The sequence below is a fragment of the Thunnus albacares genome, chromosome 12 (assembly GCF_914725855.1).
Source record: "Thunnus albacares chromosome 12, fThuAlb1.1, whole genome shotgun sequence".
In the NCBI taxonomy this organism is placed as follows: Eukaryota; Metazoa; Chordata; class Actinopteri; order Scombriformes; family Scombridae; genus Thunnus; species Thunnus albacares.
Window position 1 is genome coordinate 12,053,719 of NC_058117.1, and position 23,514 is coordinate 12,077,232.

Here is a 23,514-nt window from a genome sequence, read left to right on the forward strand (position 1 = left end):
TCCATTATAGTACAGAACATGAGTGTGAAATATGGTACTTAATGTTAGTGATATATAGTGGTCATACACTGAAGCACATAAACAGAGTGTTTAGAGTTTCAATAAAACATCTCCTTGGACAAACGTTCATATTTAAATTTAGTTTATAAATGGATTAAAATTATAACTGCTTGTGTGAACTGCAATAGATCTTCTATTGCAGGGATTAGCATTCAGTCCAATGTTTTGATCCTATTATAAACCATTTTTTCTATCTATCTAAATATCCAGAGTATACCCATCTTTCATGTAACCAGACCTGCAATATAACCCAGTGTCCCTCCTTGGCAGCCTTTTCCATGGCAACTTCAGCCACAGCTTCCTGGCCCTGGCCCAGGGACACGTTATGAAGCTTGCCAAAGTCGATGGTGAAACCCAGCTTCCTTCCTGGGAACACAGAGGTTTCGATTTTCTGTCTTTTTTAATTTGCAATGCAGGCTACAAACTCACCTTGAACTAATACTAATGGGATCGTATAAGAACTGCTTATATCTTCTAATATTTTTTGATATAAAAAGTTGATTATATCTCACTCCTTAAATCTTCCCTAAGCTCGTCCTGCATTCAGTACTATTGTCTGCATTATGTAGCAATGGGACAACTTTTTAAAATCATACACTGGGACATTTCAATAACACAAAAACATCCCTTTGCATGAGTAATGACTGATATGAAAACACAGTAAAAACATTTGAGTATCTGCATGCAGTTTGTATGTGTTTGCAGTTGGTTTGTGTGCAGTACCTAGTGATTCCACATCTTTAAGTGGGTCCACTCCAGGGGACAGGATGAAGAACACAGGAGAGGCTGGACCACTTTCTCTGAAGGACTTTGCAAACTCTGTCTTCCGGCCCTCTGTATATTTTACACCAAGCTTCTCCTCCACAAAGTTCCTGAAGTACACCAGCAAACAGAGCAGGAAACAAACAGGGTTTACAAAAATGTGATAGAAAACTGGAGAACCTAAAGGACCTAAATGTCCGACCCAGGCAGTGAAAATCAGAAAAGCACGGGCGACTTATTCAGTCAGATTTTTTACTTTCAAATTTTGCAAGTACTTCATGCATTTGTTTCAGAAGACAATGATGTAAAAATAGACATTTAGGGAAGAATTAATACATAAAAGCAACACAATAAGGAAAAAAGTTCCTTACCTAACAGCATAGGTCATGCGGTCAGGTCTCAGAGCTCTCATCATGATCAGTTTCTGCAGGGAGCTTTTCCCCTTCCACTCCTGAGGAAACTTCTCCTTCTCTGGACACTCTGACTCTACCATCTTCTTCCAGCGTTTAGGAGAGCCTTCAATGTCCCGGTCCAGACCACGAAACTCATCAGTGAAACTCATCACCTGAGCAAAGACAAGGCACAGCATGCAGTGATTGACAGTATCATTTACTGTTGTCAGAGAAAAAAAAATCCCAAGTGGAAGTGCATGAGTGTGTATATGTGTGTGTGTCCATGTGCACCTTGATGGCACTCCACGCTGAGTTGGAAAGAAAGTCGAGGGGGCTGACGTAGCTGTGGTCAATGTTAAAGCGTAGCAGGAAGTCTAGCTCTCGCACATCTATCTCCTTACTCATCAAGAGCAACTGAGGAGAGGGAGAACATTGTTAGGGACAAAATACACTCTCTCCTTCACATACACATACACACACACACCTGGAAGGCTAGCTGTGCAGTAAAGGTGAGCTTGTCTCTCTCAAATAATCCCCTGCTGATATAGTTGAAGGTGGAGTAGGTAACACAGTCTATGAGCGTGTTCACTCTGCTCTTCACGTCCTCACAGGCCTCCGCCATCTCCACCGCCTTGTGGAAAACCACATTAAAGGCCTGAGAATGAACGGGAGAATGGAAAATCATTGCATGAATGTTTGCTTATCTGCATAACATAAAGGGTATTAATTGATATTACATTCAATAGAAGATTAGCAATGTGTTTGATATGTTTTATAGCATTGTATAGCACTGTTATAGCTATAACAGAATAGCTTGTGATAAAGGAGCATTAATATAAGTCAGTGTATTATGTCCATATTCAGGTAAATATAATATTAATAACACATTATCAAGGCCTGACTTTGAAACACAAGCACTACTCTTGATTGCTCCATTTACTTTAATAATTTCCCATATGGTTAAAAATTCTCTTTACATAAGTGTCCCAAGTCTTGGTATAATAATCTTTGGAAATTTTACACACAAGTTAATGATTTTTTTTTTCTGCTTGTTTCTAATTCGTCATGTCACATTTTAGACTGTGAATCTGTTCCAGTTTACAGTGTTCTTCAATTTCCCATCTAGTTACCTTGAGGCTGAACTGGTACATGGCGTTGATCTTGTTGAGATCATTCATGATAAAGTAGAGCAGAGACGCTCTGACGGCGACGGGACGGTAGTGTTCTCTGGCTTCGTTTATCTTGACCTCATTAACTTTAGCTTCCAGGACCTGAGAGTGAGTGATGGAAAGCAGAGAGAAGACAGAAGGAGAGGAGATGTAAAGATAAGATGGAACAAATAAAGGAGTGGAGCACAGGAGGAAATATGGAGGGGGGATTTTGGAGGGTGAGAGAGGTAAAACAGATGACAGAACAGATACACATTCACCCAGTTACCTTCATCTCTATCTCAGCAGCAGTGTGCTTGGTGGTTTCAAGCTTCTCCACCAGCACGTTGTCACCCAGGAAGTTACTTTCTGCGGCAGACAGCCTCGTCAGCAGCTCGTCTTCCAGAAGCTTCAGTTCAATCTTAAACATGTTCTGCTGTTTGGTCAGTTCACTCTGCAGGGAGTTTACACAAACATACTGTATCATTAAGGCTTCGATGTTATTGTACATCACAGTATTTTACAATGTATGAGTCAATAGAGGTGGGCAAAAACATCAAGATCAACCAGCACCGTTGGAATAAAATAGATTCTAAAAAAAAAGAGCTCAGTCTAAACTGAACAAAAACTGGGTTAAAGTATAAAGTGAGAACACTAGTAAAACAGTGATAAACAGGTGGACCAACACCAACTTTTGATACCAAGTAGAGTCAGGGGAATCCAATTACTAATCTACCCCACCTTGAGGTACTCAAGGTCGGGTCTCTCCTGGTTGACCACCTGGGCCAGGAGCTGGTCCTCCAGTCCATCCCTGGTCACAGTAAAATTGATAAGTGTTGTCTGGGCTTGAATCTCTGGCTTGTAGTGAGGATTAGCCAACTTAGTGTGGAGGATCAGTCTGAAGCCCGGGTGGAAGAAACACTCCTTGTCCCCAACCTTTATACAACTGTGAGAGTTCGGGACAGAGTGTAGAATATGAGAAAACGGCAAACAACCAAGAAAAATAGACCTTTTGTGTGCACACATGGTCACACTTGTCTGTGTCGTTACCTGCCCTTCTTGATGGTGTGTCGTCCCAGTAGAGGGTCAATAACAGGGTCAATGGTCTCCTCAAGGTTCTCAATGAGGACAGTTTCCCCCGCCACAACAGCTTGTTCTATCACATCTACATAGCTGAAGCAACAAGTCAAATTTATAAAATTGTATCATTCGCAAAAAAAAATAAAAAACACACATTCATACAGAATGTTACAGATAGATTAATAGTGGCATTTCAGGTCCTGAGCAGCTCCACTATGGAAAGACTTTATCACCACCTGAAGATGTTGACACAAGAATGAGAAAACACTTACCCTCTCTGACCTAGACTGACAACCTTGAGGCGGCTGCCAAAGCGACTTTTGATCCACTTGATACCCTGCAGCTGAGGGTCAATGAGAAGAGGCCATCGTTCACCTGAAGCAATAAACACAACCCAGAAATTGAGATATTCCATTAGCATAAAGCAAACCTCGCACTGTGCTGGTATTGCCTCTGCAAAGTCACCATGGTGATGTGACGTAGTATATCTAAAGCTCACAGTTAGTGAGGATGGTTGCATTCTGAGTGGACATTTTGTCTCCTGGTAAGCCTTCGTTGTTCCACTGGGCCACCATAGCATCATCAGTCAGCATCAACACTGGATCTAAGCCTTCTGTCATAGGTATGGGCATCTGTTAGAGGGATGATTTGGAGAAATTAGCAAAATGAGGAGATGTTATGGTATTCTGAATATAATATACTGTTGGAAGGAAAGGCAGCTGAGGGAAGGATAGAGAGAGAACATGGGAGATTCTCACAACAAATCTACAAACAGACATAAATTTAGAAACATTTGTTTTATTGTAGAATAATCCTGTAAGAATATTTAGGTGTTTTTAACATTGTGACCTTCTGGCTGCGCAGGAACGGCATCCAGAGGTTGTCCAGCAGCTCTCTCCTGTATTTCTTTGAGAATGACCCCGCATAAGAGATGAAGGCTGCAGTTAGAAGGACGTCCCCACAAAGAGTTTCCTCCTGTTCATGGTATTGAGCCACTGAGTGGGCCCAGCGCACATTTTCACTCTGAGGAACGCAAATACAAATACATACACATACAGAACAACAGAAAAATATGCAGTTAAAAACAGGTATTTTATTGGCACCATCTCATCCCAAATTATTTCAATATTATCCACTGTAGGTAATATATAAAAAGAAGACATACAGTGTACAACATACTCTACAACAAAATGTCTGAAATCTACTTTCTGAAAAACAAATCAAATTGATCCCTTATTGGTGATTGTTGTGCCCACCTCCAACCCTTTGACCAGCCGATTGGCTAGTTCTATTGTCTTGTTGGTGCGGTTAACTTCTTCCTGAAAACGCAGTTTCTCTGACGTGGCTCTCTCAAATGCTGCAGTCAGAGTTTCCAGGCTACTGTCCAGCTCCTGAAAGAGAGGCAGAGGAGCAGCCAGAAATATAATAACTTTTAAGCCTAAATACAACAACTTTTAGAAACGTGTAGAAATGATCTGAGCACAACTTACAGGTGTCTTGGCAATTAGTGCAATAAAACAAAAATTGTAGTTTAAAACTGCAAATAAATCTTTGTATAAAATACATTGAGGATGTCCTACTATTAAATGAAAAAAAAAAAATTAAAATGAAAATGAAATGAAAAGTTCTCCTGGCAAATAAAATACAACCAAAAGCAATTAGAACTGTAGAGAAATATTTGCTAGAGGAGTGTGAGTTTATGGATCCTCTGCTGGCCTATAAAAGTCACAAGTAATTCAGCTATGTAGAGACAGCAAAGACAAATGAAAATAAACAAAAAAAACAATTCTTGTCCAACAGAAATATTCCACTCTGCAGTCTAAACATATTTTCAAATGCAAATAAAGAAAGACAAACAAGAGAGAAAGACGCAAAGAAAAAAAAAAAGGACCAAATATGTAAACAGACTCACAGCAAGTTTCTTCCTGATGGCCTCCAGTTTCTCAGCGGCCTCGGCCAGATCAGCATTGGCCTGAGACAGACACATCCTCTTCATCTCTACCTCACACAATACCTGGAGACAAAACAAACACACACACGCACACCCACACACACAGCAAGGTTGAGCCAAAACCCATCTGTTACTCTGATGAATCCACTAGAAATGCCATCTGTTAGATTTAGGAATGTGGGTTTAGTTTATCAAGTTTAATGGTGTGAATTGTAACAGCAAAGAGGAGTTGTACTTACAAAAATCTATCCAAGGCAGCACATGAGTTGAGGAAAAAAGGAAATAACCTATCAAACAACAAGAAAACAATGCCGTACACTGAAAAACATCACACACTGTCTCAGCTCAGATGACGCTAAATATGAACGTTGATGCACATGTGTGTGAAGTCACCTCGTGGAAGCGAACTATGTTGATCACCCAGGCACAGAGCCCTGCAGCAGCTGAGGATTTCTGTCGCACAAACTCGGGGTTGAACTCTGGGTCACTGAGGTATTCGTCTCTCACGCATCTCACTGTGGCTTCGGGGATGTGCTCTTTATCAAAGTTCACCAGGGCCTGCAGGAAGTCATCCACCTGGACGTGCATTTGCATGAATTAGATTAAAGGGCATCACATTACTGCTGTATGTCGATATATAATACTTTTGCAGGCTTTTCAGATCTTAAACCGTGAGCAGGATTTGGGAGACGGCATCAAATAAAAATGCACTAAGCTACACAGAGTCTTCGGTCTAATGTAATTATTTTCTTTAACCAGCAAAGTGCCTCGCTGAGATTAAAAATCTGTTTTACATGTGTGAAAGTGTCATGGCCAGGATAGCAGAAGAACATAAAACACAGAGGTAATAAAGCATTAAACACAGACTGAAAAGAATCAAAAGGATAATATAAAAGTGATAAAATAATACAACCAATCAATATACATCTACAAAAACGATATATATTATTCAGTTTTCAGTGCTGTTGGCTGCTCAGACAAGGGATGAGGGATGACAAAAAAACTGCAAGAAGTTATTTTAAATTCAACACTTTACTGAATTTATTTGCAAAGGACTTTCTGGCTTTGTGTCAGCCAGCCATTAATCTGAGAAAATAATAAGATGTCACTGTAAAATGTCACCTTGCTCATGACCATCTTGGAAGCCTTCCAGCTGCGATCTTTGGGGATTCGGCCTTGGGGAGCCAGCAACACCAGAACAGCTGCTGAGACATTGGTGACAATAGCTGGAGGGTTGGGGAATGTCCTCAGCTCAGTCAGGTTCAACTGCAACACACACACACGCACGCACGCACGCACGCACACACACACACACACACACACACACACACACACACACACACACACAGAAAGGCAGATAAAATTTTCATTAGGGGGCTGGGATGAAGCCAACCTTGTAACATGGAACATGGTTTTCTTTGTATGTTTGCACAGTGCACCAGGCTCTCACACAGTAAATCGGTTGAAATAAAATATGACAAATAAAATATATGACTTCAGGATTGATGTCTCTGTATTTTTGTGTGTGCAAATGTTTTACCCTGTTTAGTGTATTGAGGGCTGCATTGGCTGCCTGTAGGGCAGGTTCAGCCTTGGCCAGATCCTCCTCAGTCTCCTGCTGCTGTTTGGTCACTTTAGCTTGGATCGCTGCCACCTGCACAACCAAAAAAAAAAGATGTAATTTACTGTATTTTTATACTTTGAACAGATTTTAGCTGATGCATGTCATTACCCCTCCTCTCTCTTCCCACTGTTGACTCTCCCACAGAATAACTGGCATGAAATGAAACTCAAAATATGCAGTTAACTGTGCTGATTCAGGATGTCACGTCTATTCTATTGCTGCTTGAGAAACCCTAGCATCACACACACTCCTACCCTTTGTTCCTCAGCATCGGCCACAGCCCTTTCTTGGTTGAGCTTGTCCGTCTGTTGTCCTATTTTAGCTATGAGAGCCTCTATGTCTGTGTTCCTCTGCCACAGCTCCACTTCTTGCACTGCTAGCTTAGCTTTCAGATCCTCCACCTGAAGAAAAAGAGGACAACAAAGACTGAGAGAGTATAGTGGAAAGGAAAACTGATAAAATAGATTACAAACTTCTGGTATGCATTCAGGCAGTAAAGTGAAAGTTATCAGACCTGTGAGGCAGTGGTTTGTAGTTTCTGTAGGCCGTTCTCTAACCTCTCCATCTTCTGGGTCAGTTCTGTGCGTTTTTTCCCCAGCAGGTTTCCGTACAGCTTCATAAACTCCAGGAAACTCTTTGGGGTGGTGTAGTTGAAGTGCTTTTCATTCTGCTGGTACTTGACACTCACCTGTGAGGAGTAATTAAAGAAGACCGAAGAAATTATGTTAGAGAGGGTGTCAGGAGTGGTTATCACATATGGTGTTTTGCAATAACTCTTACCTCATTGACACTGGTATGGGCGTAGGAGATGAACTCACCGATAGATGACCTCACATTTGGCTGCAGAGAATGAATTGACACAGGAAATTAAGACAATTATTACATTGATAAGCAGCATATTCTCTTAACAGACCAAATAACACACACCTTTAAAAATATTTCACTACTGCCATACAAATATTTACTTTGCTTCATATTTATGGATATGACTGGCATACCACCTGCAGTGTTTTGTATCTACTGAGTGTAAGAAACCATTTTCTATTCTTAGACAATGTCTATAAAAGGAAGTGAATTTGTTGTCACCTCCAGTCCAGGTATCTTCTCAATGAAAGTAGAGCTGACAGACTGCAAGGCGAGCTGAGGCCAGGGGTGGAACCAGTCTATGGCTGTACAATTCACCAAAGCTGGAAACTTCCGTGCACGTGTCCGCAACGTGAATCCGACTGGGGAGAAACACAAGACCACCTAAAGAGAGAGAGGGAAGGTGGTGGCAGGACATGGAGAGAGACTGATGAAGAGCGGTAAAGAAAGACAATATTTTAGAATTAATGAGTAGTTCAATGTGTTTAAATGAAGCAGGTGTCATATAATACTTTGATTACAAAAATAAATAATGTTTCAGACCTTGAGCTGTCTTCGTATTCTCTCAATGAAAAAGCTCCAGCAGTTGTCTCTGGTATCTATGAGTCCTAAACCTCTCAGCTCCATACGGATTGATGTCACAATCATATCAACTTCTTCGTCGCTAAACAGGTCAGGAATATCCCCTAAATAACACAAACAATGCTCGGTTAGAGTGTTTATTTGTTCTTAATAATATAATGTGAATGAAGAATTCAGCAGTGTTCAGTGGAGATCTGTTGCTCATTAGTTTACTGTATGCTAGCTATGGTCAGACAAAACACATTCTAGTGTATTTTCTTGCCATCCTATAAAGTGCTTCTACCAGCCAGTGTAACCTGGACTGAATCAAAATCATTCATGCACCATCTCATTAATGAAAAATGTAACTCTTAGATCTTAGCTTGGTCTGTGGTTTATCCAGTCAATCTTACATTTATCCAACCTTTGTGCGGTGTGTCCTCTCTTTTCTTCATTTCAAAAACTCTCCTGAGGAATTAAATTTGGGTGATGAAATGTCCTCTCTGTAGACTTTATGAATTCATGCTTTGAAGGTTTTTGACACTGTAAATTCAGGTCTTTGATATTCCCAAGAAGAAAGTAAGCTCATCCTCTAGATCTGTCAATGGTACCTTTGCACACACTAAAGCAGAAGCACTTTGCTCTTCAAAAGAGAACCAATCAAAGACAATCATCCTCGGTCAAACAGTGGAACCAAACCTGAAGCCAGCATATCGTTGATGAGCACCAGGAACCGTTCATCTGGAATCTGGGCATCCGTATGAAGGAACACTGTGCCAATGTTCTTCACTCCCACCTTTATATACAATGCTGCTATGTCACTCTGGAGATGAGGGGATGAAGAAAAGAATAGAAAAATATTTTTAAAAAACATTAAAACAGGGAGAGATTTTAAATGGAGGTTGGAAAGAAGAGAAAAGAACAATATTATAGGTTTTAATAAATAACATTTAGTACATATTGTGCCTTTGTGTTACCTTAAGGTCATTGATGCCATAGCCTTTACGCAGCGTGATCTGGAAAACTTCCAGCATGCTGAGGAAGGCAGCCAGCCGACACAGACTCTGCTTCCCACTGCCCCCGACACCCACCAGCAGCGCGTTACCATAGGGTGCTTCCAGGATGCGGCTGATACGACATCTGAAAACAAACATCACAAATAATAGTGTGTATATACTGCAGTCTGTGGTTTACATATGCACTCATCTGTGTAAATCCTCCCTTGTGCATATAAGCAGATGGCATGTGTTTTGACTGTAGTTTGCATGTGTGTGTGTGTGTGTGTGTGTGTGTGTGTGTCTTACACATGCTGGATAGCTTCTTCAAACAGTACCAGGTCCATGACAGCGTGCAGCTCATTATAATGCTCCAGAGCATCAGCCAATGTCTTCTGGAGTTTCTCCCAGTCCGAAGCCTGACAAGACAGGCAAATAAACAAATGAACTTGGCTCCATTGTTCGAGGGCAGCAGTGTCCAAGTCACTATGTGATAACTCCCAGATACTCTAATGAAATTAAGTTCTTATCAAGAGTTCAGTCAATTAACTTTGAATTCAAACCCCCGTCTAGAAAAGAATGGTAATTAGTTTGCTAATGACAGTGCATTTATCCTAATTTATTCCCTGACAGATCAGACATGACAGCAGAATTTGTGCCATAAGGTCTTTCACAATGAGAGCTCCAGATAATCCACATACTAAATTGATTAAAGTCAAAAACAATTAAACTCAACAATTTTTAATACCACGGTTAATAAAGAATAAATGGATGCTTGAAAGGATCAACATGGAGTCCAGACCTGAATAGCTGTGAATGGCACGTGTGTGTGTATAAACGTGTACCTGGTGATAGCGAGGCTCTCCCACTCCCTGAGCAAAGTGACAATACACCAGTGGCTGGTGAATGAAGATGGATTCATCTATTCCCTGAAATGTGGAAGAAACAGAAATATGGAAAAAGCAGAAAAATACCTCAATGCCACAATTAAACTGACCTTCACTGGTTAGATATGGAGCATTATATTTTATATAAAGCTCCATAGATTCCTTAGAAAGGTCATTGATGTTTTTCGCATTCTTAGTTTAAAAGGTGTTGCTGTTCTGACTTTAATGAGGACATCTGTAGGTTGATATGAACTTTAGATGTTTTAGACGTTATGGTCCTTGTTTCTTACCTCAAAATATCTCTTGCCAGTGTCAAGCAGGATTTTGTTGAATAGTTCCACATCTTTCTCCTCCATCAGTTTGTCAGAGTAGACCCTGGAGCTCTCATGGAGCCACAGGTGAACAAGGTCCATGGGATAACGGATAGACTCTGGCAGGGCAAACAGGATGCCCTACGCACCAACATACATGGAGTTGATACTGTACAGTTACTGACACTTTACATTAAAGTACCAGTTTATTTGTGACCTCATCATCCCCACAAAACAGGTTTCTCTCCAGCAGGATTGGATTTAAATAGTTTGACAACTGAGGTTGATACTATTAAGTAATAACTTCCACTGAAAACTACAAATATAGGTGTACTGCTGTTATACTGTAAATCTCAATCAGAGAAGTAAAAATCAAACAAGTACATGTCTAAGGAGACGGCCTTCAATTGTCTTAATATTCAGGGTTTTTTTCTGAATGACTATGTGTGTTACCTGGAAGATATTGGAGAGGTCTCGCAGGTTGAAGATATAGTGGAAGCGTATTGCTGTAGGGAGGAAGTTCTGGCTGATTTTCTGGTGCAGACAGATTGCTGCCTGAATGAGCAGAACCAAAAAGATGGATCGAGGTAGAAATGGTTAGAGATATATATATATTGGAACAGACAAACAGATGGGCGTTGTCATAGATAAAGTGGTTGATAAATTTACTCTTCACTCTTTGCATGGATTGAAGCAGAGAGTGAAATTGGGTTTTAATTGAGACAAATGTTGCAATAATGCTGTAGATGTACCTGTATGAGAGTTCCAACTGAGCGAGAGACGCCGTAACTGAATCCTCCCTGAAGGAAGTGAGCTGACAGGATGCTGGAGAAGATGGTGGCTAATGCGTCAGCACTTGGGAAATGTACTGCAAACACTGAGAAATGCCTCTGGAGTGGAAACAGAGATTTGTGAGAATTTTTTACCATCAGGATTCAGAACTTCGACTCAAAACCAACATTACTTATAAAACTGCCTCTTAAATTTGACTTTTAAATTAGCTGATTTCATGTATTCATTGGTTATTATTTTTTTAAGGAAATTCAAGTTTTGTTTTCTACTTCATTATGTTTGTGCTTAAATTGCTTCTTGTATTTACTATTGATTTAATCTGCATCATGATCAATTACTTTCTAACATTGTTTTACATGCTAATCAAGTTTGGATTATGATGATAGTGGTTGTAATAGAAATAGCAATGTTGATAATGGGTATCTTTGCATATACAGTATGTATATATGTGTGGTCTGTACCTGTAGTCTTGGGTTTATTGAGAAGCTTCCAGCTGTTGGGTTCATACAGGTGATATACTGGCAGTTATGTATCTCCTTTAATACCAATCGTTGTCTGTCATACCTACAAAGATTCAGTTCATTTTGGTTCAACATACAGTAAGTCATCAATTCAGCAATCTGTAACCAGTATTCACATACTGAATGTGGATGCAAATGTACATTTTATAAATGGGAGGGCTTTGAATTAGTGTGTGTCCATAATTGTTTGTCTTACCAGTGGTTATAGTCGAGGTGCTGACGTATCAGTGTGTGTGGCTGGACGGTCCCATACACATCCACCTCAGGCATGTTGAGGTCATCTATAAAGTAGATAAGTCTCTTGGCAGTAGGAGGAGCAAATTTGCGACCGGCTTTCTTCTCCAGGGGTTTCTCCAGGACGCCTGAGGTCCACATATTGCACAAGACAGTTCATGAAAATGACAAGGGAAACATTTGAAAAAAGAGCCACAGTGCCGTACTTAAACAAAATACCATGACCTTCCTCAGGAGGTCACAACCAGGAGGTCATGGCACAATCACCATGGTACCTTGGACATTTCAAATATTAGAATTAAAGTCAAACTACTACAATAATTCCTTTCTGTCACACACATGACATTTAACAGCACTTTTCTACAGAACATGTCTCTTATTTAACAAACAAAATATTTAATAGTGATAAAGGAAGCCCTGTAATTGAGATTATTAATTAAACACGTATCACATTAAATTAATTAAACACGTATTACATGTGGTATTTTAATTTTTAAAGTACATTTTAAAATACTTGTTAACTTAGTTGGCACTTCTATATCCTGCTGTGCCATGAGACTGTGTAGATAGTAATAAATAATATCTTTATTTAATTATTTGTAAGCTCAGACCTCCCAAAAATATTTGTGCTCATCTGCTAATCTTACGCTGCAGCATTGCTGAGGTGGTGTAGTAGTTGAAGGGCACTTTAGCCACCATGTAGTCCTCCTTCAGCTTGGCGACTTTATCAGACACCAGGATGGTCTTTCCCACTCCTGCATTGCCCACTAACATGATAGGTTTGCCTCTCTGGAGCAGCAGGTCCATGAAGTAGGTCAGACAGATGGTTTCTGGGGTGTGGACCAACACTGTCTGAAAGAGACATCACATGACCTGACTGACAGATCTTGTCCAAAATGAGGTCAAAAATGTGTGTGAACACCATGTCTTGTAATTGTGTTCCTTGTACACAATCAAACGCATAATTAGTAAACACCTGCAATGGGACATCAGGTTCCAGCTCGAATGGCACCATCTTCTCGCTCCAGGGAGTAAACTTCTTGGTCTCAGAGTCTATGAAATAATCAAAGACGGTGCCCTGGGAAGGGAACTTCACCGCTCTCATCTCTTTAGACCACCAGCGGCTGAATTCGGCACGGTGGTCATTCAACTAAAGTGGATGTTGGGAAAACATAATATCATAATAAGATATAACAATATGAATTATCTGATTATCTGCTATGTTAAATACTAGCAATGGAAAGAAGTTAGCTCTTCTAGCAAACTGTGTGTCACCACACACATGATCCTGGAAGAGAGCCCCTCCAAAGGCCCAGACGCAGGCGAAGACAAAGTAGATCTCGTAAAGTTCTCGGGGAGAGTCAGGGGGAGTGTTGTCCTCCGTCAGCAAGCAGTCCAACAAGGAACACAGTGTCTGATTGGAAAAAACATATAAAAATGCAATCTCTGATTAGACACCACACAGAAACACATTGCTCCATACACATTGATGACATACAAGAACAGAACACAAATGCTAATAACACAAAAAACAACACTGAAATGACAGATTTATACCTGCTATACCTGATATATACTGCTGACAGATGATTTATAACTAATCTATAAATAATCATTAATATAATAGTGTATATGTCAAATATATGTTTAATGTTTAATTGATGTGAATTTAAATGAAGACTTCTTGGCCTAGAGTTGATTTACTAAATTAGCACCGTGTGCATGTCCTCACCTGCACCATGCTGTTTTCTGGTATGGGTGTGATGGTTTTCAGGTTGCAGCGAACTTGCTCCAGACAGTAGGGAACGTACTTATCAAACAGAATGGTGAGGTTGGCTCGCTCTGATTGAGCCTGTCGAGTGTCTATCCAGCTTGTCACATAACTGAGAATGCAGTACAGAAAGAGCTGCTGACCAAGCAACACAGAGAAATGTGAAATACAAATGAAAAACTTTGTGTGTGTTTGTGTCTTACGAGCTCCAGCCAAGGTCCTGTGGGTTCACATACAGTATTCCCGCTCTGGACACAGTGGCCGGAGTAGCAGCCCTCAGATGAGAGATCTCAAAGAGTAGACGCATGGAAGAGGACAAACTGATCCTCTCATTACTGGCAAGAGTCAGCACCTTGACAAATAAAAGGGATATTCAGGTTTTCCTGCACTTAAGTAATGGTTTAAATATAGACTGAAGCTGTAAAACACAAGGTGGCTGAATAGTCAAATTTTCGCTTGGTGTTTGGGTCAGTTGGCCTTATTTAAACCCTTAGATGAACAACTGAGTGTTAGAGAAAGAAGAAGAACAAATAATGTTATAACAGAACGGGCAAAATGGAAACATAGCACATTATCATATCATTCCATATTGGCTTCATCTGACCTTGTTGTCATCCATAACGGTGTTGAGGGACTCGATCCACATAGGGTCAATATCCCCATCCAGAACAATCCATTTGGGTCCATCATGGCTCACTGAGGTCAGCTCTCTCATGGTAGAGGAGAACAGACCTAAAGAGTAAAAGATAAAGCACCCTATGTGGTATATTGAAATTGCTTTTTTTTAGATTGGCATCATCATTAGAGCAAAAATGTCAAATAACATAATTTTGTCATGTGGGGGTTAATGTTGTTCTGAAGCACATGCATATAACACTATTCCATATAAAAACTATTCAAACAAGGGCTAACTGTGATCAACAAAATGTATGTTAACAGATTCTAATTAATTCTGAGAAGAGGAAAGAATGGGAATAAATCATGGTCCTGGCACCAAAATAACTCCCGCCTTCACTGCGACCCAAAATCTGGAGACAACACTGGCTCCCTTGATCATCATTTGTTGCTCATTAAATCAAAATCCTCTCAAATCCCTCACCATCCTTCCACTCTCTGGTAGCAGGGTGCAGATATCCAAACAACTCATCTGTGGTCACAGCTTTAGGGTTGATATCGTTCCATGCTGTCTTCATCTTCATGTTGGCATAGGTTCTATGGAGGGTCTTCAAGATCTGATGAAGAAATATTAGAAATGTATGACACAAAAACAAATTATTATTACTGAAGATAGTCCATAGATATGAGAACTGTGAAATTCTTTCTTGACTTTAGCTGTGGGTGACTTTGACTTCCCAGCAGCAGTTAACTCTCAGCCCAGGACTGTTGAGACACGGGATTTGTTTGGCACATCCTTTATGTTTTAATAAATAATTAATCTAGAATCAAAAAACTTTAAACAGGTTGAGAAGCACAAAGAGACATACATTACAGTTACAACAGAAATATGTTTGTGTTTTAGGTATGATGGGAGTGTATATACGCTGATCCTTATATTATGTGGCTTTCAAAATAAACGGGAAAACACTTTCTTGAATATGATTTTATTGATAGCATAGTTATATTCTACTCAACCTGGCTCTTTCCAGTTCCTGGTCCACCTACAACAAACACAGAGTGTCTGACAGCCAGCAGCTCCTCCAGCTGAGTCACCTGTAGACAAAAAAACATGGATTTCCATGAAGTCATATATATATATATATATATATATATATATATATTTCTCACAAAAAACACAGATTTATATGAAGGTTTTTATTTGTCTTCCAAATGATTTTATGTTCTGTATATTCTCCTGCGTCAAAACTAACTAGCTCATAACATTAATTCCCTGCTGTAGCATGATTGTGATGTGCACTTTATATCTATACAGTGGCCTGCAGTCCTCAAAAATCATTGTGACTATGCCACTGAAACAGAACATTTTATTTTTCCACAGAAAGGCTTTCAGCTCAACATGATGTTAAACTTAGGCACCTTAAGTATGAAGTTTTCCTCAGGCTGTAGGCGCAGCTCACTGACCGACTGACGGACAGCGTTTTCCAGCTCAGGGTCTCTCTTCCTGGGCACATCCAACTGAGGAAACAGGTCACTGATAAGCCCGAGGAATATGGGCACATCACTGGTCACTATTTTAGGCAGGTTAAAGTCCCTCAGTGCCCGCATCAGCACCTGAGTAAAAAATTACAGTTTGGTCGTCTTAACACATATATGCAATTATAAATGTGAAACCTTAAAAGGAAAAATAATTCTACTGCAGCCTTGTTACACATAAAGCCACCTTAACTATTTTCACATTACATTTTTTTTTCAGTGTGAATAACAGCATCCATCAATGACAACAGACTGACATGTACCTGTTCCTCAGGTCTGCTGCGGTCCTCTCTCTTTAGCGATCCAGCCACAACCAGAACTGATTTGATGGCCCTTAAACCCCAATCATAATGATCCTGACAGAAAAAATGAATGAATTTATGTTAAGCCATGACACAAGGACGCTAATATACAACATTTTACATTCAAGTGTTTTTTTCATGTATTTCAATAGAGGACACTTAATATGATTCTAGGAGCCCTAGATTAATTGTGCAATCATGAAGATCAGCGCAAAGAGCAATTATACTGTATGAAGAAGAATGATGAGAGCACCCGCTATTTTTGTTCATATCTATTCACCATGCTATACACAAAATACTCAATTATAGCAGAATATGAAAAAGTTGATTTAATTGCTGTATATGTAGATGTTGCATACTGTAGATGTAAATTTCCTTTATAAAGACAACACACATTCATCAATATTTTTGTATGCATTCTCAGCTGCAGTCCTTTGGCAAGATGTTCAAAACCAATGAAGTGACAGATTAAAAAACATTCACCCTTATTTCTAAATAGTATGTGCTCATCCTGAAAAAGGATAACAAAGGATAGTTACAGTCTATTCTATGTCTTTGACAAACAGAAACTGATTTTATGTACCTGTTTGGACAGCAGCTCTTTACATAGAGTGTAGAGGCTGATGAACTTTCGTGCCAGTAGACGAGCATCTATGAAGCCTTCTGCCACCAGCATGATCTCACAGATCAGTTCAAAGTCTGGGATCACCATGGCACAGGGCCTGTACAGTTCACAAACTGGCTATTAGTCGCCTTTGACATTAGTTAAGTCTTGCACTTAAAAACTTTTCTTTCTCACTGTTTATATCAGACCTGAATAGAGCCTTGAGGTTTTCTGGGAGCTCAGCCCTGCCAGCATAACCTGGGTTCAGCGTGATGAAGATTCCTACGGTTGGCTTCAGCTCAATCTCCTCTCCCAGGAAATGGAACCTACGTACAAATATTACTAATTACAAATTGCTAAATTGATGTGTAGAGACATGTAGATTAGCAGACAGCAGGATGAATAATTATAGGAATAGTTTATAATGCATGTCATTATTTCAACATCTACCTCTGTTTTTTGTTGCGTACAGCATCCTGTATAGTCTTGACCTGCACAGCTACCACAGACAGCACCTCCACTGAGATCCTGTTGAACTCATCAAAGCAGCCCCACACTCCTGTTTGAGCCAGACCCTTATAAATGTTACCTATAGACTGGAGGAGTGTGAGAGACAGAGTGAAGGTTGAAAAGCAGAAAGGATGGCGAATGAAAACAATAATGACAATAATAGTGTAAATATGATGTAAATGGAGACAATGGAGAAAATATCTGTACAGTCTGTGCTACCTTGTAGTCCATCTGTTCTGAGCAGTTGAACACGTATACCATGATGCCCAGGGAGCGTCCCAGGTCCTTTGTAGTCTCTGTCTTACCGGTACCAGCTGGGCCTGACGGGGCACCACTCATAGTCAGATGGAGGGACTGGGTCAGGGTTATGTAACACCTGACAGAAGGAGGGTTGCGATATAAAAAACATGGGTAACCAACATCATAATAATTATTTGGATTCACCAGGATGGACCAGTGCATTTGATATGAATGATGAATAATATCCTATTAAAGCAAGTGTAATATGTGTGTCTGATACAGTACATCAGTGCTTGGCAGACTAGCCCGAATCTAGCCCAAACTTGCTGTGGAAGCTACTGTACCAACTTTTAACCTCTACACAACTTAACTGGAGCAGTTACAGCAGGTGTTGATGACTGCAGCTGCTGATTAAGGGAGTTCATTACTGAGATCTGTCTTCACTGTGCTCAGACTGGAGTCACCAGCAATCTTAGAAAAGAACTCATCTTTAAGAATGTGTACTATCTTGGTGCATGTGTGTTGGTGTACAGTACAGTACAGTACAGTAATATAATACTATGTTTGTGTACCTGTCAGTGAGTGGGGTGATGACCAGCCTGTTAGTGTTCCCCAAGTATTCATAGCTGAACTGGAACTGAGCGTCACAGATATTAACATAACAGTCTCTGGTTTCATCATCCCAGCGATGACGTAACTGGGAGAGCCATGCAAACGCTTGTCCTGTTGTAACCTAAGAGACACACAAACAAACAAGAAGGTCATTTTGCTCGTATAATGGATCATGTTCAGCGACCGTTTACAACCTATGTGTCTTTTTTAAGCATTACCTTTTGAGATATGAGGTTGGCGACTACATCTCGAGCGTGGACATCAATTGTGCAGACAGTCATGATCTTCTGTCTGTCTCCAGGGGTTAAATCCCCAAGCAACATGTGGATCAGTGAGTTCAGTTGTGTGATCTAGAAAACCAATATTCAGCAAGCATCACTGAATAAGCCAACAAGTATGTTCACCCATCGTCATACTGTAACATTATCTTACTCTTGTGTGTTGGCACTACCTGTTTTCTGTTGTAGTCTTTGAGGGCAGTCTCAAATCCCTCCTCCACCCTCTCAAAGGCAATGCCAACATCTGTGGCCCACCACACCTGACTACCCGTCAACCCAACCTACAGGAAGGAAAACAGATGCTGTAGAATGTATGTGTACATAAAGTATTAGTGGTAATTCTATAGATTAGATATTACCAGACCTGTGCAGGGTAGTCAAAGAGCCACTGGTCTCGTGGTTTGTCCTCATAGGCAGCTACGGCCTCCTGGATCTCCTTCTGAACGGTACAGCGCATGGTGCTCTCCAAGGCACTCAACCAACACTCAGCCTGAGGAAAGACACATAATGAGCAGAATAAAATAAGACCAAAAAAGAAATCCATGCTGTATAACATTAGGGAAAAGTACGAACATTATTACACGGGGCAAATGAATTTATATACATACTTTACAAATCATAGATAGAACAGTAGAAGTAATTTATTGTACCTGTACCATAATAAATGGATCAGTGAATACAGCAATAAGTGAGTTTAACTATACTTGTATTTGCACACATGAAATATTGCTTTTCAATACCTGTCCTTCACAGACACACGGCTCGGAGAATGGAACATATTCTCCCTCTCGGCTGTACATCCCTATAGCAACTGCCTCCCCATCTTCCTCCCCTTCTCCATCTCTGTCTGAGTCCTTGAAGCGAAGATCTGCTATGTTGTCAAACAGCTTAAGCAAGTGCCTGGTCACCTGAAAAACACACATACACATACAATGTGGACTATGGCTGCATTTAGGGCTGGGTAATATATCAATATTGTGATGTGAGACTAGATTTCGTCTTAGATTTTGAATATCGTAATATCATGATATGACATAAGTATTGTCTTTTCCTGGTTTTAAAGGCTGCACAGTAAAGTGATGTTATTTTCTGAACTTACCAGACTGTTCAAGCTGTTCTATTCTTTGCCTTTACCCACTCAGTCAATATATCCACAATAATGATGATTATTTATGAAAAAGCACCAATAGTCATCCCTTCAATACTGTCACAATATCGATATCGAGGTATTTGGTCCAAAATATTGTGAAATTTGATTTTGAAATTTGATATCTCCCAGCCCTAGTTGCATTTCTATTTTAAAGGTTATGTTGTTAACAGACCACAATCTCTTGACTAGAGTTGAAGAAAAAAGAAAACAACAACAGACCTCCATTCCATAACACAAAAACTCAGTTTGCAGAATATATTGTACTCTACTGATAACTACAATGTGCTGCTGATCATTTTATATGATCTCTCTTTTGGAAAACATAGAGAAATTGTAAGTGTCACCTGTTTGGGTTGTGTTCCCTTAGAGACAATCTCCAGCAGGTCAGAGGCAGAGACAAAGTAAAATCTGGGGAATATGAGCCTCTTGGTCTCCAGGTACTCGGCTAGGGCCTTCTCACACACAGACAGCCTCTGCTGCAAAGCTTCCAGGTTCTCAAGGAAGCCAGGCTGGTTGGTCACCTCTACCACATTACTGTTCTGCACCACCTCAGTCATCAAGCTCTGGACGAGGGAAGAGGGAATAAGAAAAGGGGAAAAAGATACAATGTGCCATGGGTGTGTGTGGGCCAGTGCTCTATGTGTTACCTGAAAGTCAGTGTGTATTCCCTGGAAGCGCTCAGCATCATTGGCCAACTGGCAGCGGATGTCGTGGCTGTTGGTGAAGATGCTGTTAAGGTGGGCCCAAGTTCTTTGGACAGACATCCAGGAGGAGATGACCAGGTCAGCCACCATCAGCTTCCTCTGCCATCCACTCACTTCTGCCTGGAAATACTCCACGTACTTACTCATCAGGATGTTCTGCAGCTGCACCTGAAGAGAAAGGAAACAGGAGCTTTACATGTTTGTCTATAAAAAGCCTCTTTTTCCTATCCAGCAACAAAAGCAGCAAACTACACAGAGGCAGAAAGCAACCGTAGAAACGGAAATATTTAATGTAACCCTCAGCCTGGTGTTTTATACAACAACTATGGAATGAGACATTAGGGCATAGTTTATTTCTTCAACTACTGAAAAAAACAACATATCACATGCTGCGGAATCAGCACAGTTAACACAGGCTCACCTGGTTGTCCTCCAGTGTTTCTATCAGATTCTCATCTGCTTTAAGCAGAGGGATTCCAGTGCTGGTATGAGTCTCATATGACAATGACATAACACTCCATGTCTGGGTTATCTCTGCCAAAACCTACGCAAATATAGGAAATGTGACATCATGATTTTCAAAGTAAACAAGAAAGAAAAACAGTTAGAAAAATGTACACAAAACGAGTGGTTAGATAAGATTAAAATTTACCAGGGATGTTACTAAGCTTGTTATCTGTATTTTTTCTGCACTATTATTTTGATTACACTTTACATGTCCATTTTAGTCTGCTTCAAGATTATTGATTTTGGTAATCCCCTGACTTTTCCTCTAACAGCAGGTTGACTTTTTTGGCTTTTACTGAAGTATCTCAACAACTATGAGATGAATTGTCATGAAATTTGGTATCAGTGGTGCCCAGAGAATGAATCCTAATGACTTTGCTGATTTGCCGACTTATCCTCTAGTGTCACCATGAGGTTGATGTTTGTGGTTTTGAGTGAAATGTCTCAAATTTGGTTCACACATTTATGCCTACCCAGGATGAATTTTAATACGATTTTTTCTAGTCCCATTATCAGGTCAAAATAAAAATATACATACAACTACTGCATTTATATGTTACTATATATTTACTGCCAACTAGAAAGTTGACAGAACATATTATTTTGGCCTTTCTGTCACATGATTTCAATGCCTACCTTCTCTATGGCCATTTCTTTCACAGCCTTGTCCACTATGTTTTTGACCTCATCCTCCACACGGTGAAGCTGTAATTCCAACAGGTCCCCCAGGGTGGTGCCCTCCCCCATCACAAACCTTACCTGGGGGCCAAAAGGAATACATGACAACCATGAGTATGATCAAATTTCAGATCAGGACAATTGGGTTCACTGAACTGTGCTGGTCATTACAGGCCTGAACAGGAGTTGGCAGGATAGCTGAATGAAGGTATATGAAGACTAGACTGAATTAGAACAGAAATCTGGTCAAGGGAATTGCAGATAGGTACTGCATACAGTACAGAACATGGTCATTGATGAAATATTATTGAATCAGGTGGAACGTGACATTGTGAAGCAGCAGAAGAGATACCTTCGTGGTGTTCATAAGCTGTTGCCAGTGTCTCTCCCTGACAGCAGAGTTCTGCAGCTCGTTGACAGCTCTCAGGGAAGTCAGCAAGTTCTTCACAGTCGACTCCAAACCCACGTACACGTCCCACACCCGCACCTCCTTATCTAGCACCTTCATCTCCTTCATTGTACAACAGAGAGTCATTAATTATGAGAAAAAAAGTTTTCTCAACCGTTCCACAAACGAAAGATTATAGTGTTTATCTATGAAATCTTGTTGTACTTTAGCGAATCGCCTGAGTTCCATGTCCATCTGCTCAACGTTGATCTCTTTCCATGGAGTCTTGGTCCAATCCTCTATACTGGTCTGGCAGAGAGGATGGAAATGTTTAATCTGTGATTCTCTACTGAAATCCACACATGAAAAATCTCTTTCAAAAGCAGTCTACATGGAAGTCAGAGCACTGTCAACTACCAAAAACACCAAAAACAACCAATATCTAAAGGTATGGTGTGGAATTCATAGTTTGTGGATACCTGCGGTGTGGAAACTTGTTGTCAAAGGCTGAGTCTCACAATGCAAAACCTGCTGCCTGTGTCAATGGTTAATCTATGGAACTCAAATATAGCTACGGAACCAAAATGCCAACATGTGTGCATTGTGCTGATTAATCTGTACCTTGACAAAGATGACCATGTCCCAGACTGCTTTGACCAGTATAATGTCAGAGCGACACTGGCGCAGCTGCTTGTAGTCTGGAAAGCTGACCTCAAACAGATCAGCTGTGTCCTGCAGCTTCTTCATTTCTGCCTCCATCACTGCAACTGCTCGATTAGACTAGAGACAAAGACAATTTGAAATCCTGTAGTTTAAACTTTTTTTTTTAATCTATTTAATCATATACTGTAAAGTACTACTTTGCCAGCATTTACTTTTAAACTCTTTAATTTTGAATAGGTAGTCATGTACATTTCTCACTGTTCACCTTATCAATTAGTTTATATGGCTCCTCCACATTGATCTTAAAGATGGCTTCAGTGCGAAACTCTTCTCTGAACTCATGCTGCTTGACCTACAATGAAGAAACTGCACATTATAGACACTACAGTTCCTATGCATATCTGCCTCCACCTCTCCATCAACAACTATGCGCACTGGGGGTAGTGGTGTCAGTCATGTATAATGCAGAACAGAAAGTGAGAAGGTTTATATGTCAGATATTGAGCTCTTTGTTAGGGGTTGCCACACTGACATATTACCCCGCTCACACACAGCCTCACCTCAAACCGGACACATTTCCTGCGAATAACTGAAACTTCATTTGATTGCAGCGGCGCCACTTCATGTTTGACTGTGAATGCAATTTTCCTCAGACTCTTCCACTTCTCCGGCAGCTCCTGTGTTTTGTGGTAATAAAGTGAAGAATGTAGTGTAGTGATAAATGTACATATGCGCCAGCACTTATGAAAATGTGTGCATTTGTGCACTGGTACC

The 23,514-nt window shown here is 40.4% G+C and overlaps 1 protein-coding gene across 5 annotated transcripts in view; it reads right to left on the reverse strand.

The window, feature by feature from the left end:
* Positions 1-23,514, reverse strand: part of dnah9l (dynein, axonemal, heavy polypeptide 9 like) — a 38,171-nt gene that overhangs the window by 4,582 nt on the left and 10,075 nt on the right. For 3 of the 5 annotated variants that reach the window (XM_044367074.1, XM_044367073.1, XM_044367071.1), the window contains exons 20-79: positions 23,301-23,417; positions 23,006-23,092; positions 22,699-22,857; positions 22,303-22,386; positions 22,042-22,200; positions 21,648-21,770; positions 20,926-21,048; positions 20,448-20,672; positions 20,145-20,363; positions 19,391-19,558; positions 19,015-19,140; positions 18,824-18,931; positions 18,591-18,722; positions 18,333-18,493; positions 17,740-17,896; positions 17,461-17,606; positions 17,220-17,336; positions 16,990-17,128; positions 16,368-16,460; positions 15,988-16,182; positions 15,586-15,663; positions 15,053-15,185; positions 14,558-14,685; positions 14,157-14,305; positions 13,915-14,065; positions 13,465-13,596; positions 13,159-13,332; positions 12,830-13,034; positions 12,145-12,310; positions 11,889-11,991; positions 11,388-11,525; positions 11,089-11,190; positions 10,615-10,776; positions 10,283-10,366; positions 9,747-9,856; positions 9,420-9,582; positions 9,142-9,265; positions 8,425-8,567; positions 8,104-8,265; positions 7,798-7,857; positions 7,532-7,705; positions 7,272-7,418; positions 6,934-7,047; positions 6,516-6,659; positions 5,787-5,969; positions 5,633-5,638; positions 5,355-5,456; positions 4,699-4,833; positions 4,292-4,465; positions 3,942-4,074; positions 3,715-3,817; positions 3,413-3,535; positions 3,104-3,308; positions 2,652-2,816; positions 2,345-2,485; positions 1,699-1,869; positions 1,506-1,628; positions 1,194-1,387; positions 784-932; positions 299-426 (exon numbers count right to left, since the gene is read on the reverse strand). In XM_044367074.1, coding sequence (XP_044223009.1) covers positions 299-426; positions 784-932; positions 1,194-1,387; positions 1,506-1,628; positions 1,699-1,869; positions 2,345-2,485; positions 2,652-2,816; positions 3,104-3,308; positions 3,413-3,535; positions 3,715-3,817; positions 3,942-4,074; positions 4,292-4,465; positions 4,699-4,833; positions 5,355-5,456; positions 5,633-5,638; positions 5,787-5,969; positions 6,516-6,659; positions 6,934-7,047; positions 7,272-7,418; positions 7,532-7,705; positions 7,798-7,857; positions 8,104-8,265; positions 8,425-8,567; positions 9,142-9,265; positions 9,420-9,582; positions 9,747-9,856; positions 10,283-10,366; positions 10,615-10,776; positions 11,089-11,190; positions 11,388-11,525; positions 11,889-11,991; positions 12,145-12,310; positions 12,830-13,034; positions 13,159-13,332; positions 13,465-13,596; positions 13,915-14,065; positions 14,157-14,305; positions 14,558-14,685; positions 15,053-15,185; positions 15,586-15,663; positions 15,988-16,182; positions 16,368-16,460; positions 16,990-17,128; positions 17,220-17,336; positions 17,461-17,606; positions 17,740-17,896; positions 18,333-18,493; positions 18,591-18,722; positions 18,824-18,931; positions 19,015-19,140; positions 19,391-19,558; positions 20,145-20,363; positions 20,448-20,672; positions 20,926-21,048; positions 21,648-21,770; positions 22,042-22,200; positions 22,303-22,386; positions 22,699-22,857; positions 23,006-23,092; positions 23,301-23,417 — 8,319 coding nt within the window. Of the gene's footprint in view, positions 1-298; positions 427-783; positions 933-1,193; positions 1,388-1,505; positions 1,629-1,698; positions 1,870-2,344; positions 2,486-2,651; positions 2,817-3,103; positions 3,309-3,412; positions 3,536-3,714; positions 3,818-3,941; positions 4,075-4,291; positions 4,466-4,698; positions 4,834-5,354; positions 5,457-5,632; positions 5,681-5,786; positions 5,970-6,515; positions 6,660-6,933; positions 7,048-7,271; positions 7,419-7,531; positions 7,706-7,797; positions 7,858-8,103; positions 8,266-8,424; positions 8,568-9,141; positions 9,266-9,419; positions 9,583-9,746; positions 9,857-10,282; positions 10,367-10,614; positions 10,777-11,088; positions 11,191-11,387; positions 11,526-11,888; positions 11,992-12,144; positions 12,311-12,829; positions 13,035-13,158; positions 13,333-13,464; positions 13,597-13,914; positions 14,066-14,156; positions 14,306-14,557; positions 14,686-15,052; positions 15,186-15,585; positions 15,664-15,987; positions 16,183-16,367; positions 16,461-16,989; positions 17,129-17,219; positions 17,337-17,460; positions 17,607-17,739; positions 17,897-18,332; positions 18,494-18,590; positions 18,723-18,823; positions 18,932-19,014; positions 19,141-19,390; positions 19,559-20,144; positions 20,364-20,447; positions 20,673-20,925; positions 21,049-21,647; positions 21,771-22,041; positions 22,201-22,302; positions 22,387-22,698; positions 22,858-23,005; positions 23,093-23,300; positions 23,418-23,514 lie in introns of those variants that run through there. The other 2 variants (XM_044367075.1, XM_044367076.1) reach the window with 2 other exon arrangements.